This window comes from Gymnogyps californianus, chromosome 3, assembly GCF_018139145.2.
Source record: "Gymnogyps californianus isolate 813 chromosome 3, ASM1813914v2, whole genome shotgun sequence".
NCBI lineage: Eukaryota > Metazoa > Chordata > Aves > Accipitriformes > Cathartidae > Gymnogyps > Gymnogyps californianus.
The window spans coordinates 112,511,143-112,528,236 of NC_059473.1; the positions used below are offsets into that span (position 1 = coordinate 112,511,143).

General features: G+C 37.2%; 1 protein-coding gene across 3 annotated transcripts in view; it reads left to right on the forward strand.

Annotated features, from left to right (window-relative positions):
• Nucleotides 1–15,793, forward strand: part of LPIN1 (lipin 1) — a 39,845-nt gene extending 24,052 nt beyond the window's left edge. For all 3 annotated transcript variants that reach the window (XM_050894033.1, XM_050894034.1, XM_050894035.1), the window contains 7 exons: nt 493–637; nt 2,251–2,399; nt 4,036–4,122; nt 7,018–7,170; nt 9,017–9,131; nt 12,486–12,589; nt 13,438–15,793. In XM_050894033.1, the coding sequence (XP_050749990.1) occupies nt 493–637; nt 2,251–2,399; nt 4,036–4,122; nt 7,018–7,170; nt 9,017–9,131; nt 12,486–12,589; nt 13,438–13,597 (913 nt within the window). In that variant the 3' untranslated portion in view covers nt 13,598–15,793. The remainder of the gene's footprint in view (nt 1–492; nt 638–2,250; nt 2,400–4,035; nt 4,123–7,017; nt 7,171–9,016; nt 9,132–12,485; nt 12,590–13,437) is intronic.
• The last annotated feature ends 1,301 nt before the right edge of the window (nt 15,794–17,094 follow it).

A 17,094-nucleotide genomic window follows, 5' to 3' on the forward strand; every position in this document is an offset into this window, starting at 1 on the left:
AGAAGGAGGAGTTACTTTCTATAATAAAATTTCCATCACCTGGATTTTTTTAATTAATTGCTAAATTCTTTGGGGGAGGAGAGAAGGGAGGGAAGAGAAAGCCAGTATAACAAATGCCTCTTTCTTCCGAGAACTGAGGAATTTTTGTAGTTACAGTGTCTAAAGGGTATTATTTTTTTACCACTATGAGATTTTTGAGTCAATATGGCACGTTAATTTACATCCATTAAATTTAAGTAATGAAAACGAGCTTATAGACAAGTGAATGGCTACAACAATCCAAGTATGAATAATGGGGTACATGCGTGACTGAAAATTCGGCACTTCATTGATATATTTAAAGCCATGGTGTGAATGACCTCCTGTGAGACAGTACTTAGGAGCAGAGAATCAATGACTTATTTGGTGACTCACTGTTAATGCATTTTTAATGGATACTGAGATGCATTTACTGACATGATAACATCATTTTCTGTGTGTGCAATGTTCCAGAATGAAAGATGAATCTTCTTCTAGCGATGAAGACCCTAGAGCTGCCAAACAAAACCTCGGGTTGTTACAAACCAACTCAAGTCATCTCTCATTATTGTCTGGAATCAGTTACAAAAAAACGCTTCGACTCACTTCTGACCAGCTTGTGAGTTAATTTTACATCCTTGTCTTGAAATGTCATTTCTAATACAACATGAACAATACTGTTATTCAGGCTTGTAAAGCTTAATTAGCTCTTAGGTCTTGCATTTAATTCTCTCTCTTGTTTTATTTAAAAAAAAAAAATCTTTTCCCTTCTCTCTTCAGTATTAAGCATGAATGTTGTACCTTGCAGCAAGTGCTGAGGTTCAGAGATTGGGAGACATGGGATCCCATTTAGAAAAATATCAAAATTAAATTCCAAAGTATGTATTTTTGACCTGAATAAGTGTACTGGAACCATGTCCTTTTTGTATTATGTATACTGTGTATATATTAACCCACAGGCCTTTCTTCTCTTTTTTCTTTTTTCCTCCTCTCCTTTCCTTTCCCCTCATTCATAGGCAGACAGTCACATTTTACATAAATAGGGTTTTCTGTTAGTAACTTCTGAAAGAGCTGCTTATGAATTTACTATGAGGCCAGGCTGTTAATTTCTTTGGAGCCAATTCTCTTCCTCTGTGACAGAGGTGTTTTGACTAATGGTGACAAAACTGTTACAGTTTTGTGTTCTGCACATTCCAATTTGATGTGGAAAAATGGGCTACTTTAGGGAAATACTTTTTGTCGTCTTATCTACAGCCAATTAATTTTCTGAAGGAAACCCACACAAGGCGTACAGCATTAAACAGCTCATCCTTCACTGCCTGAATAGTTTGTAATAAATGTAGAATTTTTCCCAAGAGACAGATGGGATGTGTTGGTAATTTTCTATAGCAAACAGAAAGCAAGGGTTACACAAATGTATTGATACTTTTCAGATTCAGAAACCCTGCAGAAATTATCTGAAGCTCAAACTACTTTTAGATTGGTTTCTTGATGAAACAGTGGGTGAAACTCATCAGTTACCCATCAGTTGTTCTGCATTTCCACCCCCTTTTCACTTTTTAATTAATTGAAAAATTGCAGTGAAATATGACTAAGAAAAAGAGACACTTAAACTCCTGCAGGTTTTGTGAAAATGAATAGTTAGGTCCACAAATAGAATCAAATCAGGAGTCTGTTGCCCAGCGTGTCGCTAAGTGACACAGGAGACAATGGGAGGGAAGGGCAGGGAAGTGGGAGAGTTAAGGAAATTTGGTGGAGACCGAAGGGTAATAGGACATACGGTATGAGAGGCGGGTTGTTACAGGAAAGAGATGTAATACCATAGAATGCAAATCCCCATATAAACAGTCTTAATTAGAGTTCATGGAACTCCTTGTTACCCACATTTCTCTCTGCGTATGTATCTATATCTCAGAATGGAAAACCCCCATAGATAGTCCCTGTTCCATAATTTGTTATTGTTTATGTGAACTTTTGGAGATTTTTTTTTTCCTTTATATCCCTGGCCGTGAAACAGAAATTTTTGTTTGTTTGTTTTGTTCTGCTCTATAAATCAATGCCTAATGTACACTACACAGGGCAAACCTCTGCTGTCATTATTTAGACAATAGCTCTGCTGAAAGCAGTGAGATTCAGTGTGACCAAGACAATGATCATCTGTGGCTTTGTGTTTGCACTGTGTCAGTTTCACATGCTCAGTTTGTTGATTACCTTGCTGATAATGTCTTGCAGAAAAGCTTAAAGCTCAAGAATGGCCCTAATGATGTGACCTTTAGTGTTACAACACAGTATCAAGGCACTTGCCGCTGCGAAGGCACCATTTACCTATGGAATTGGGATGATAAAGTTGTTATTTCTGACATTGATGGAACAATCACACGGTGAGTTCGTGAACAGGGAGAGGCTTTGTCTGCAAGGACAAGTTCTCCTTTGGACTAAAGGAAAAAGTAATTAACAGGGGATTTTGAGTCATAGAATCATCGTATTCTAGTGTTTGGGGGGGGGGATTGTGTGTTTTTTGTGTTGTGTTTTTTTTTTTTATTTGGCTTTCAAACAATGCAAGAATCATTAGCTGAATTCTTAATTTAATAAAGACACATGCCATATGTGCCCATTATTTGTCACCTATTGGTGTTTCATGATAGCATTTACAGTAGTATTGGAGGACCTTTTGCGCAATCATAACCTTTTTGCTGCATCACACTTATGAAGTACACTGGCTACATTAAAAAGAAGAAACATGTAAATTCTGTTTTAAAAGGCATTACTGGGGCATTCCAGTGAGAGGCATTATTATTTAGAAGACAAGACTCCAAAATCAATGTCAGAATTAGAATTTGATGGAAAGTTTCATAGTAGTACTTTAGGTAAAACCCACAATTTTGGAGTGACCAAAATGATTCACTTGCTGATTTTTAGTTATTTATTTATTTAACGTTGGGGAAAACAATTGTGTGTGGAACAGGGAAACACATAATAAAAACATAAGCATTGTCTTTTGACCTTTTAAAATGAAATGCGTAGATTTGTTTCAAAATCAATTTCTTTCAAAATCAAACTTAGCTATATCTAATTAGAAAAACGAACAAGGAAAACTAATTTCCAAGAGCAATCTGGGGTAAATTAAAATACTTGATTTAAACTGAAACTCTTGTCTTCCTTGTGATTTATCCATTGTAGGGCAAACTTTTTTTTTGGTGCCAACATGAATTAATATCCCCTCCCCACTTTGTTTTCTTAAGCTTCAATAAAGTGAATGGGATCTATACTTCTCTCTGCTGTTGAGCTGACCAGAGAGTTACTGAATCACTTCACCTTACAATACCATTGCAAATCCATCCTAAGCCACTGCCCAGTGTTTTCCTCTCTAAGATACAAGATATTCAGGGTGTGGATTTCTTGCTGTGTATCTGTATAATGCTTACTCAAGTGAGGTGCTCATTTGTTTGAATTTCTAGATGTTATTATAGTGTAAATAATTTTTTCTCATGTAAAGCGGGAAATACATTGAAACCAGTATAACTGTTTCATAATACTTTATACGTGACCAACTGCTGGCTTTATGTGGAGAAGTTAGTTTGAAGTAAGCTAGAATGTGACTTATCTCATGCTTGCAATTTCCCGTAAACTTCCCTTATGGGTAGATTTGGTTTATTTAGAAAACATTTAATGTAAACCTTGAAAAGTATACTTAGTACTGGCCAGCCTACTACACAGGTCTGATTGATAGCCTGTATGCTGTAACTTCCATGTTACCTTATGGGTCATGAGATTATCCATGAAGACAAGTCCTGGGGCACAAGAGTAATTAAAACAACATGGCCAAGGGTGGGCATGTCAGTCTGTCTCAAAAGAAAGGGGAATAAAATCATCTTCTTCTGATCACAATCAGTACCTTACAGAAAACCTGATTTTCCTTTGCCACTAGCCAAATAAGTTAGTGGGGTTTGTTATTAGCCTGTTATTATAAGTATTGTTTTTTTTCCAGTTCAATTATATTGTTTTTCCTTTATTCAGGTCAGATACTTTAGGTCATATTTTGCCGACCCTTGGCAAAGACTGGACACACCAAGGGATCGCAAAGTTGTACCATAAAGTGAGCCAGTGAGTATTCAGTAAATCTGTTCATGCATCTGTGGCTTGTTTGTGTTTATTCATTTGCACGTAAAAATTAAAATTTCTCTAGGCTTCTCTTAACCTATAAGGGTGACAATGTCATCAATATCTTGTCACTTCAGTGATGCTTACACAGTGTAAACATCTGCTGTACGATATCCAGAGCAAAACTGCTTTGTGGTATCAAAAGCAAAAGCCCTCCCCCTGCCCCATCAATGAGTAGTGATTGCTCTTCCAACCATACCAAACAGCTACAGTTAGTTCCAAAAACTGTAGTAATTTGAATGAGTTGTGCAATTACAGCAAATGGAACTTTTTTGCAAACTGGGAGTTGCAGCAGCATTAATTCATAAGATACTAATATACCTTCCCCTAATACATGAGGACTGTTTAGCCTAGGGTGGTCACTGTAGGTGGAGTTCTTCTTGCCAAACTTGACTCACCTGGAGGCATGCGGGGATGGAATCTAAAACACATGGGATGAATCTGTTTGGGGAGTTCCCTCTCTTTCCAGTGAGTAGAAAGGGAGTTTGGTGAAACAGCTTAGACTTGAGCTGTCCAAACATGAAGGCTTCTAGTCAAGCAAGATAAATTTCACTCTTAAAGCACAGCACAATGTCTTATCTTGAGTAGAAATGGACCCATTTCAGATACTCACTGCTAATATTCTTGTTGTTTTATTTGTTGTATAAATAATGATGAACTTCAAAGACACTGATGATGGTCTTTACTACTGATGATTATGCAATTTATTTTGTTATTTCTGTATATAAATATTTGTTGTTATTCCATTGTTAAATTGCAAAGTTGGGAAGGATCAGTCTTAAAATACTTTTGTGTCATTGGTTAATTTTGAGAGTAGGTGGTAAGTAAACATTGCTTAAAGTGCAATTTAAAGGCACTGAAAGTCAGTAAGACGTATGCTGTGAAGAGCCTGAGGAACAGGCTTTTACCTGGCAACACCAGTGTGAGCTGCTATATTATAGCTCAGTAGTTGACCTGCACTGGTGCCTGTTGGTCCACAGTAATAAATACCTTCTGTGCCACTGTGGGTGGAAGGACCTGGATTCATCATGTTTACTTGTGGCTTGTACACTCTGTGTAATCCATGGGGAAAGACAGGCATCTTCAAAAAGTAGCTGAACATACCTAAGACCTAATGATGTTTTGAAAAAACTATTTTTTCCATTAGCTATTGAAGAAATATTGGGCAACAGTAGATCAGCTGTGCTTTAGGTCATTTAATGTTATTAACAGGGAGAGTTATCCTGGTATGACCTAGAACAATATATTCCAAAAAACTGGGGATATTTCCTCTGATGAATATGAACAGGAGGAAAATGATCAGACCATACCAACTCGCATGGGGTGATGTGTGGGAATGCTTCTAGGTGAGCAAGGCTAGTGCAAGAGTACAGGTGTACTGTTGGTTCCCTGGATACATTTTGCAATGTAGTCAAGCCGTGGTGTACATTGGAGGATCAAAGAGAGAGTATGGTGAGTTTTGTGATTAGCAATTGAGAGAAAAAAGGAAATGAGGAGAAAAATTAATTGATGTCTGAATGGGATCAAATGAAGTATCTGATTTTAACTTTTACAAGGAGGATTACTGACTGCTGTCTGTTCAGGTTGATATTTTTGCTTTACATAGAAAATAAAATTTGTTTTCTTTTATTGCATTAAATTCAGCTGTTCTTACATATTCGAATTACCATAAATGTTTGAAGAGCCTCTGGTACACATCACAACTGTCCTCTTAGTTAATCTGATTTGTTCAGTGTACTAAGGTTATGCTAAGGTTCATTTATTGCCTTTTGTTTTACATGGATGATGAATTATAAATTATGGATGATGGAATCTAAATTATGCCAGAGACACTTGTCTGTGCTTTTATTCTGTATAGACATATGGGGTCACAGAAAAGACAGGATAGCCTGGGAATTCACATGCTGAGCAGTATGTAGTTCTGTGTATAACCTCTGCATTACATTTGGTGAAAATGTTAATTAATTTTTTTAACTGCAGTTGTTATTTCTATGCCTGCCAGCATTGTCAATTGTTAAGGCTTTGGTGATCCTAAACATAGGGGAAAAAAATAGATCTGAGTCATGTTGTTTTTCAAATTACCGAGTTAATTATGTAGTGGCTAGATATTACAGCTGAACATCATATAAATATTCAATAGTTAGATTTAACTATTGAAATGCATGCACTGAATACAGTATTTCTTTATTTTATGAACAATAATTTCTTTATAGGACTTGCAAAATAAATTGCTATTAAGTTGAACTAACATCATTGGACTCTGTTCTATCATGAACAGAACCAACAGTAACCTGTGACTTCTGTCGAAACTTTCATTTCAGTGTCAAGTCAAAGATTACTTTTCATACTGTGTTTTGAAGTTCAAATTTGCTCTGACTTGAAGGAATATGTTACTGCTGCACATAGACTAGTCTTTTTTTGCAGAGGCCCAAGAGGCAGGAGTACAACACTGTTAATACAGCAAAGGCTAATACACCATTGTCTGCTTTATGCCAAGTGTTTTCCTTTTAGCATATGTCATTTCAGTTAATTCTAAGGAGTATGGTTCCACTACGCAGGGGCAGATAGAAAACTGTAAGAAGTCATAAGTCATGAGAAGACCAGAGATAAATGAGCCCTATTTAGGTGTAAATCACTAACTGCAGTAGAGCTAGATGGATTTTAATTATGCAAGATTCTGGCATAAATTTTTTTATTCCTTTTAAATAAGTCTAGGTTAAACATAAGTCTGTTTAACAGTCATGATTTGATTCATGTAAAAATAAACCCACAAAATTATTGACGTTGAAATACCTGCTTTATTTTTACAGTCATTTCTTCTTTTATTTCTGTTCACAGAAATGGGTATAAATTTTTGTATTGCTCAGCACGTGCTATTGGAATGGCAGACATGACCAGAGGATACTTGCACTGGGTCAATGAACGAGGAACTGTGCTGCCTCAAGGGCCAGTGTTGCTGAGTCCAAGCAGCTTATTCTCAGCTTTTCACAGGTAACGCAATTTCACTTTTATGCAGAAGGAAACTCAGAGGTTGGTGGAGGCTGAATTTTCAGGTTTTTTTATGGGAGTGCTTGAAATCATTCATCGTGTTTTTCTCTTACGTATTGGTGCAAAATTTAATTAAGAAGAAATTTTGTTAGAGAAAGACTAAAATTCAATAGATAGTCACGTTGCTTAGTTTACCTCTTAGATGTGCCTCAATATACATCTGTGTTCACTGTTTACCAATAGGTACTGCCTGTTGACTTAATGTGTTTAACATGGTGTGTTAATATTTAGCTATGGGAAAAATGTTCACATATTAATAACAATCACTCTTGTCTTGACTTCTAAGTGTTCCAGTTGGCATAAGTATTTTTTTGTGGAAGATTGTTACTTGGTGGGTTTTGAAGAAATTCATGTGAAAATGAAATGAACTTTTTGTACTCCTGACTGCACTGTAGCATTCTGTGTGGACAATGTTGTTCTTTCTAGGTGTTGAACTGTAATAAGTGAATAATAATAGCACAGATTATGAATATTGCACCTTCTTTCTAATTCAGTGAAGCATGTCAAGTGATTACTGAAAATATTTTAAGCTGTTAAAAGCTGCTGTGACAGGATACATTTCATTAGAATTTTTAATGGAAGGTTGTTCAGATGCTCTCCTGATTGAGTGACATGCTACAGGCTGTCTTACCAGTCGTGTTCTAAATATAAGAGACCATGGAGGTATTACAGTGCACTTCTTAGACTGATTAAATAATACATGCAGTGAAAGGGTAGTTACTGTTATCTTATGCTCCTCATATTTAGAAATATATTTAAAGGGATACACTTTGGTATCTTGTTTAGACTAAAGAAGGCCCATCTTTCAGTGTACACTATTGTAACTGCTGTGATGTGTGGGCAATGAATGACTTCATTGTTTTCCATAGATGTAATTATTGTGGTTTTGAGGGCTCTGAGGTCAGGTGTATGTGAGACTGAGGAAAGATGGTTTTATTCCTCTTTTGCACATTCTCAAACTTTGATTTATACATGGAGGTGCTGTTCCAAAGGGCTGTATTACTCCTATGAAGCTTCTGTACTATTTGCATCTTCCTTGACATATGTGTTGGTGCTAGGATGCGGGGTTCTGAGCTTCTTAAGGGCTTTTGTGTCATGCTGGCGTCTTCCTATGTTATGGGAACTCCAGACTCTGCCACCTGTTCAGTCTCCTTGCCAGGAGAAGCTGTTGTGAAAGGGCTTTTGCCCAGAGATGAGAACTCCTCTGTTCATTAATGAATTCTGTATTCTGTAAGGAGCAACTGAAGAGAAATAGAAGATTCCTTTATTCCTTAACTTCTGCTAATTAGCAGTGATGGAGGACCCTGACTGTAGAAGTATTTTAACAGGCTGAGGTGCTTCTAGTACATATGGTAATTGCAATCCTTTTTTAAAAAAAAAAAAAAAAAAAAAAGCTATACACAGTGAAGACTAGTATAATCTATGAATCATTCTGCAGTTCTCAGGAAGCAGTTTACTTGATGACAATTTATGTTGCATAAGTCTTTATTTAGCAGCTACTCCCTGTAATCAACCATCCTTGCTCAGTAGCCATCTTTACAACATAGGTTTCAATAGAAGTTCCCTTGTTTCAGAGGATTTATTTACTGTGCCCATTATGTAAGCTTGGGAATGCTATTTTGACTTCATGGGCACTGTGATTTCCAAATGAAGATTTATTGGAGAAGGGTGGGGGCTCTGTAGGAGTATCCAGCTAGGTGAAAAATGTTGAATAAAGAAAATAAAATGGTTTGTGCTGTATTTCATGTTACTTATTCAGCCTCCTTTTTTTTTTTTTTTATCATTTCAGGGAGGTGATAGAAAAGAAGCCAGAAAAATTTAAAGTTCAATGTTTGACAGATATCAAGAATTTGTTTTATCCTAACACAGAACCCTTTTATGCTGCTTTTGGAAACAGACCTGCTGTAAGTAATACCTGAATTTATTTCTATTGCAGAGGACAGAAAGATTGCTGTTATTTCATAGTTCTGTTGCATTAGAACCTAGAAGCTTTAAATGGGAGTTAAGAATATTTTATTAGGCCCTGTACAAAGGAAAATATAAAGGTTCTTCCTCAAAGACCTCACCATGTAGGATGCAAACAGAGATGGAAGAACAGCAAAGTAACTACGTTGTATCTGCATAAGTTAGCATAACAGTAAATACTGGTTGAAATCCTAACTACATAAAAAAATCCTTCGGCTTGTGTGAAAACACTGATCTCATTTTACTCCACACTGATACAATGTCAGTGAGATACCTCTGGACAGACAGAAAATCTTTCAGATGAATAGTGGCGGGACTTCGACTTCAAACTCTAAGTACACCCAAAAGAACTTGGATGTGCCACTGAAATCAAAAGGTTCTACTTTGGGTGGAAAGTGATATGTTGTTTGACACAGAGAGGGGAAGACAGGTCTCTCTCACCCATTTGAAGGCTTCATAATTGGGCTGTAGGCTTTTCTTACTCATGTCGTAGCCCAAAGAATACTTCTATGCATCTAGAAAAGGAAACAGTCTCAGGGGCTAGGGCAGAGACAGGGACCCTGGCATGTGAGTATCCCTTCTTTTAAATTGTTAGCATGATCCAAGAGACTGTTTTGACACAGGCAGCTAGCACTCTTCCAGGCAATTTCTGGATATGATTGCTGTGTTAGCTTGGGGAATGGACTCTTCCCAATGGGCATTTGATATAGCCATATTGGGGGGGTGTGTATGTGGGGCTGTGGGGCGCTGGTTTTTGTTGTGGGTTGTTTTTGGTTTTATGTTTGTGGGTTATTTTTATTTTGAGGGGAGGGGTATAGAGAGTTTAATAATACTGACACAATGTCAAGAGACTTCCAAGTCTGAGAATGGGCACTCACACTGTTTAATTTACTAGTGTAGATATCATTATAGGTGCCTAAGGAAGGACAGAGGCTTTGTTTCACTCGAAATCTTTGAAAGCATCCCGCTTTCAGAAGGGGATATATAGAAAACCTACTTCTTTAGATGTTTACAGTTTCACTGGGCACCTAAGTTTAGATGCTAACTGAACTAGGCAGTTGAGCCCCTTATTTGTGCCCAGGAGCCCCACAGAGTATTTGGTACTTCCTCCCGCTCTGTACCGGCAGGTAATATTTCCTGTAGAAAGTGATGTGTAGTATAGTAACATGTAACAAGAAAACTGGTTGCGCCAGGGTGGAGTCTATGGCTAAGGACGGTTGGCATGCAGCGTGGGTGTATCCACCCTGTTTTGGAAGCTAAACCCACTTAATTGTATGCCTGTATCCTGGCCATGCCATTCAGTCTTAAGAGAATGGTCCTTGACCTTTCATATTTCCTAGTATGATTAGCAAGAGAACACTTCTGTTAGTTACCTCTTTCTTTAGTTGGTGGAGAGAAATGGGACACATCTGGGGAGTAATTCAGGTGCTAGGTGACCATCTTTCTCCACTGACTCCAGGAGAGCTAAAGGCTTCTAACTGAAGTGCCCAAGGACCATGGATTCCAGCCCTAGCTGCTCAACACTGTAAAAGCTGAGATATGTTCACTAGCAGAAACTTTGATAGCTTGGGGAAATTATCAGTATAAATATGGACCCTGGCCATTGCCAGTGTGAATATGAACATTCAGAGACTGGGCAGTTTAGATGCCTAAGGGTTGGACAGAGGTGCCTGGCAAGATATTTTGGCACTGAAACCATGGATGTTGTAGCTACATTTGAGAGGATTCAGCATGCCTTTCTGATGGGACTTTGTTTCTAGATTTGTCTCATATTTTTGTTAGGGTTGCTGACATTTATGAGCAGCAACTTTTTCAGCTTCATCTTTTAGCAAATTACATTTTTAAAAGCATTATATCAGAGAGGACAGGAGGTTGTCACTTTCCAATTGCTATATTAAGTTGTTATATCATACACAGCTTAATTTCCATTATCAAGGTACTTTTAGACATACGGTTCTGAAATAACTTTTTAAACACTTTTGTGGTTTTGTATTATGGATGATGTCTATCTGTAGTTTCATTTTTTTGAACCTCAGGGAAATAAAATTATTATTTTCATGCATACTTCAATAAAATTTCAAGTAAAGCATAAGTTAATGTTTCTAAAGGAATTACTGGTAACTCATTCCTCCGATCGCTGTTGGAGTGCAGTCTTCAGGTGTGAGATGTGCCACTGGCTTTGTGAAGATCAGGATCACTGCTTTCTCAATTTTCTGTGCTGCTTGTTTTCTTTTGTTTTTTTCCCAGAACAAACTCAGTGAAATTTCAGTACTCATGGATGTTACAGGTGTAGATAGTGCATGGACTGCCAGGATGCTGAATTCTTGAAGTGACTGCTGTTCACTTTTGTTCAGTTACTTAATTTTTTTGGAACAGCCTTTACAATATAGAGATAAAAATAATCTTTATATCTTCATTAACATTCCAGTCTTTCACCACCTCAGCTTTTAAAACCATGATTTATATTAGTAAAATGGAAGCTTGTTTTTGCTCTGATCTTCTGGGAGTTATTTTCATCTTTGCTTTTGTCAAGCTTTTCTTCAGAACAGATCAAAACTTATTCATTGCTTTCCTTAACAATTTTAATTTCTTAGAAGACATTCTTAATTCTTACTTCTAATTGTACTTCCCAGAGTTGCATCTGCATTACCTGCTGGGGCTTACTGCTCAAATATATTTTGGCATGTATTCCTTGCTTTCCCTTCTTCCCTCCTTGCTCTGACATGGAGTCAATATATGGGTCTGGCACAAATACAAACTCAGGAGCTAAGAGATGTTTCCAGGGGTTTTAGTGTAGACACAGTTGTTATTACTTGCTTTTGTGACCTTGTCCTTACAAACTAATCACTGTTTTACGTGTCAGTTATGTTTTAACCTCTGTACACTGTTGCAAGATACTTGGTACAACGCACTCAGGAAATGAAATATTTTCTGAAAGAAAAATGAAAGTGCAAATGCTTTTACACCAAATATCATTAATTTTTTATTGAACGTTATTTGTGTGTCGAGGGAAGGTACTGAAAAAATGAACGTGATTTTGATCAGTAGTTTAAACTGAAGTGGCAGACTCCTTACCTAGCTGCAAATTGTCTGTTTCATGAGCATTTTGTTACACTGACCTCCTTTGTAACATATGGAGAATTTCAGATACACAATAACTAGGTAAATTTAGTACCAATACTGTGCAAATATGTTCTGTGTAATATATTCCAGCAAGAATAAACATTATTGTGCAAAGGCAGAATCATGATTTTTCTTCCCCCCCCCCCCCCCTTCTTTTTTCTTCTGTTTAGGATGTTTATTCATACAAACAGGTGGGGGTTTCTTTAAACAGGATATTTACAGTTAACCCCAAAGGAGAACTTATACAAGAGCATGCAAAGACAAACATCTCGTCGTAAGTAATCTTTTATCCCTAACACCTTATAGACTAAATTAATTTACTGTTCTAATTTATGACTCAAGTCGCCCAAAGATGCATTTGATGTTACTAATGAAAGATTCCTTAGACTATTTCAAACAAAACATAAAAAATTTAGAATAAACTACAAACTTTCCACTTTCCTTCAGTTAAACTGACAAAAAAACTGACGAAAAGAAATTGTTTAGTATTTAGTTTGATAGATTCCATCTACTTTAATCATGTAAAGGAATGATCAGTGTACAATTTAGTCTGCATAAAAGTGAGACTAGCTGGTTTCCTGAAGCCATCTGCCTTTTCATGGCCTTTTCAAAATTTTCTTTTCCTTGAGCTCCTATCTAGAAGAGCCAGAAAACAAAATCTGAAGATGGGGCTGAGGGCTTCCAGCAAGATGCTTAGGCACTGTAGCACCTAACACTGAATGGAAATGGCCTTTAGTGATGTTAAGAGTGTCCTTAATTGAAGGGGAGCCATATGTGTTTAAAATACGAATAACTGATTGAGCAGGGAGCTGCTTGAGCCAAGCTGGACAGAAATGGAGAAGCAAAATATGGGACTTGAATATTTTAGCAGGTGATCTGGGCAGAAAATGGCATCTGTTTCTTACTAGGTAAGTGTCATTGCTCAGAATGAATGGTTTTCTTGTCTGAACTGTGAATCCTCTCTGGAAGCTAGGCACCAAAGTTGAGTTTAGTTTAATTCATTTGAGGAGGGTGACTTGTCTGTGTAGGAGCAGCCATGTCTTAGTGGTTGCAGACTTACAAAAATTCAAAGTAAGAAGATCTGAAACAGTTCAGCATTCTTTTTATTTGTTTATTTTCCAGCTATGTCAGACTATGTGAAGTGGTAGATCACATTTTCCCTTTGCTGAAAAGAAGCCATTCTTCAGACTTCCCTTGTTCCGATACCTACAGTCAGTTCACCTACTGGAGGGAACCTCTACCGCCTTTTGAAACTCAGGATGTACATCCAGCCTCATCTTAACTGCATCTCCAAACTGTTGGCCTCAGCTCAAAGAAAGAGTTAGCTTGTATTGAAAGGACACCACTTGGCTTTTGCTGTTGACGGTTCAGCTGGAATCTGTGATGTTGTGAGCATTGTATTCTTTTGCTGTGAGCAAATTTAGAAATGCTTTTTCATACGTAGTCACATTTCCAGATAACAAGAAGGAGTCTTACTAGGAATAGGAGTTGCGTTTCTAGCTCTTCACCCAGCTCCTCAGATTGTGCCATACAGTTTCATTATTTAAGGTCAAATAAAAGCGAAGTGACGTTGGAGTTGCAGTTAAACATGCCATAAGGTCATAAAGTGGTTCTGTATCTTTTCTGCATCACTGAAGTCATCTTTAATCACATCAGAACCCCCTGCAAGTAAGGGAGCTGAAGGTGCTCACCATTCCTGACATGGTCTGGTGACACGGACAGGGATTGCGATCCATATGTCAAAATTCCTTTCTCTGATTCTTCCTCTTTCCCCTTGCTTGACCAACAACTGTTTGTTTAAGAGTTAATTACTGGTCTAGATCCTCAGCTGTTGTAAATCCCTGTAGCTATCGAAGCCACTTGAGCTGTGTTGATTTATTCCAGCCTGTTGTTTTGACATGGTAACACTTTTCTGAGGAAATAAATGATGTGTAATCTAAATAGAAAGCAAATGAAATAAGATGGCCAGATTCTGGCAGTCTTTCTCAATTAGCTATTTGGATTAAGGTAAGTGTGCAAGTGGAAGATACAGGCTACTGTGCGTAGTGCCCATCTTACTGAAGTCAGTCATTTTCAGTAAAGACATCTTACCCACAGAATGTGCTAAGTTTCAAGGTTGTTACTGAGCCAAGAACACTGAGGATTTTGTCAAAATGGAATAGTTTTATTTGAAACATTATTTTGGCTAAAATGTGAACTTTGATGCTGGTGAATGATGCATCTCAGGTTTTTACTGTATGGATTTTTTTTTTGGTTTTTTATCATAAAGAATGGATACTTTTAGTGCAATTTACTCTTCTCCAAGATAATGAGATCTTCTCTTTCATCTTTTTTTTTCCCGTATTTGTCCAGACACAAGCTGTAGATACTGTTTTCGCTACCTGCTTTTGACAGCCTTAAGACTTAACTGTGTGTGCTAAAAGCAATACTGCAGATCAGTTGATAATATTTTCCAAATGGTCTGCCTTTACACAATGCGGTACTTTACTTAAAATGTAGACATTGAGTGACCATATGCCAAATGATTCTCAAATGTGCTTGTAGCTAGGAAAGAAACTTTTTTTTTTCTTTTAAAATATATTTAAAAGCCTAATTGTTCTCTGAAACAGTGAAAATGGCATCATGGGATTCCATGTATATTGTATTTCAGTATGGCTAAAACAGTGGTTCACAAGCTGTGGTCTCTGCCAGCTTGTGATCTGTGAGGCTATGGTACATGTTTTGCAGCTGCTTTGTAGTGTTTTCAGTTAAGAGTTTAATAATAGGAAGGCAGAGTGGTCCAGGAGAAATTTTAAGACGTGATTGTGGTTGGTTAGCACCCAAAAGTTTGGGAACAGCTGCCCTGTATCACATTTGTTCTGTTTCAACAAATTCTGGTTTTGCGTGTCAAGAGTGGTAGCAATGTAGGCAGGGTGGTAATTCTATAGTAGGGGTTTTCTAACTTTTAGTGCTGCAGACTTTGTCTGGGATGTCAGGGGGCCAATTTATGATTTCTCTGTGCCTTCGATAGTAATGAATATAAGTGCAATCCTTTATACAGCTGCAACGTGCAGTTGTGAGCCCTCCCTAAGTCTTCCTTTTCACATGAACGTTGCTCCTTTGGGCAAGGTGCCTGCCCAATTTGGAGATAGCAGGATTAGACAAACACAGAGAGGACGAAATGCATGTTTAACAACCCAGACTGATTGTGCTCTCTTGAAAGTTTAAAGAAAATGCAAATAGCTTTTTACTTAAACGTGGAAGAAATGTGGTATGGATTTTCTGAAAGACAATCAGTGGGGATTGCGGTTGCCAAAGTGAGATGGTTGCATCTCTAAATATGGCCACACTTTCCTTTAAGTGTCTATTAATATTTGTCATTAATGATTGAGTAAATGGATGAATATACTAACTGCATCCTATTTTAATTCAGTTTTGGTAAAGGCCTATTTCAATCCATTTATTATGCAAAATAAAACCAAACCAACCTTTCTCTTCAGTACGAGGCTGTCAGTTTTGTGTTTTTTATCCTTAACAGTAGTTACAATCTGTTTTCCTAAGGTACCACACACAGTAGCTTCCACCAGAAAAGACAGTCCCTGAAAGTTCTCCACAACTAAAGCCTGTGATGTATTTATTTATAACTTAATAAATACCTAATCCAGGGTTGATTGTTGCCATTAGTATTTCAAACCAAATGATAGTGTGAATGAGTGGTCATTTTAATTCTGCCAGATTTGTAGGTGTAGTGCAGCACTGGTACAGGTAACCCTGAGATGCTGCGGAATCTCCGTTGCGGAGTTTTTCCAAGACAGGGAAACAGAGTTATGGCTGACGTGATCTAGTGTTGGCAATCATCTGCTTCAAGCATGAAGTTGGACTGGATGACCTCCAGGGGTCCCTTCTGACCAACATTTCTGTGATTCTGTGAAGTTAAATGCCTTGCTTCTGACAGACTGTATACCCCTTTGTATCTGAAAGTTGAAATATAGCTGAACAGTGGAACAAATGTGGGTTTCCATAACTAATGTTTATCAAATTTGCTCACAGAAAAGACACTTATGAAAATCAAAGTTTTGGCCTGCTAGAAACATCACCATACTTTTTTGGAGAGTGTAAGACATTTTGATTTGATAGCTGAGCAATTTTATGCATAATACTTAAGCTGCTTTGTTAATTCATGTAGAAGAAAAAGGGACGGTTTAACAAATTCCTACTCTTTCTGTGAAAGAAAAAAATTCAACCTTGCTTGCAGTGTAATGCTGGTTTCTGGTACAGAAGGAATATTTGGCTAACATAAATATGCAGACACATTAAATCACAGTGTATTCTATTTATACAATACACATAAACTAGAATATGCATCGGTGAGGAGTGACTAATGTTTATTTTCTTGAAGCTGATGACCATACTGCTCCAGCTGTGTCATGTGAGGGAAAGAATACCATACTTGTTGCATTAGTTACGTTGAAGATAAAATGTTACTGCTGTAATTTGGGGAGGGAGGAGAAAGAGGGTATTGGGTATTTTTTATTTGTAGATACGGATTATTATTTCAAAGCCTATTTATATACAGTATTTACTCTGTATATGTATGTGCTACTGCAATGATGAAAATCATTTTAACACCTCATTTTGATCTGCTGAATGGAACAAAGGTAGAAATATATATTGTAATAAAGGCAAATATAAATTTTTTTTCTGACTTTTCTATTTTTCTGTATGCTTTGATAATGGCAGAGTGCTTTTGCAGAACTGCTGAAACTCTGTAAATCGTGGCTTTTGTAGCTCCAGTCTCAA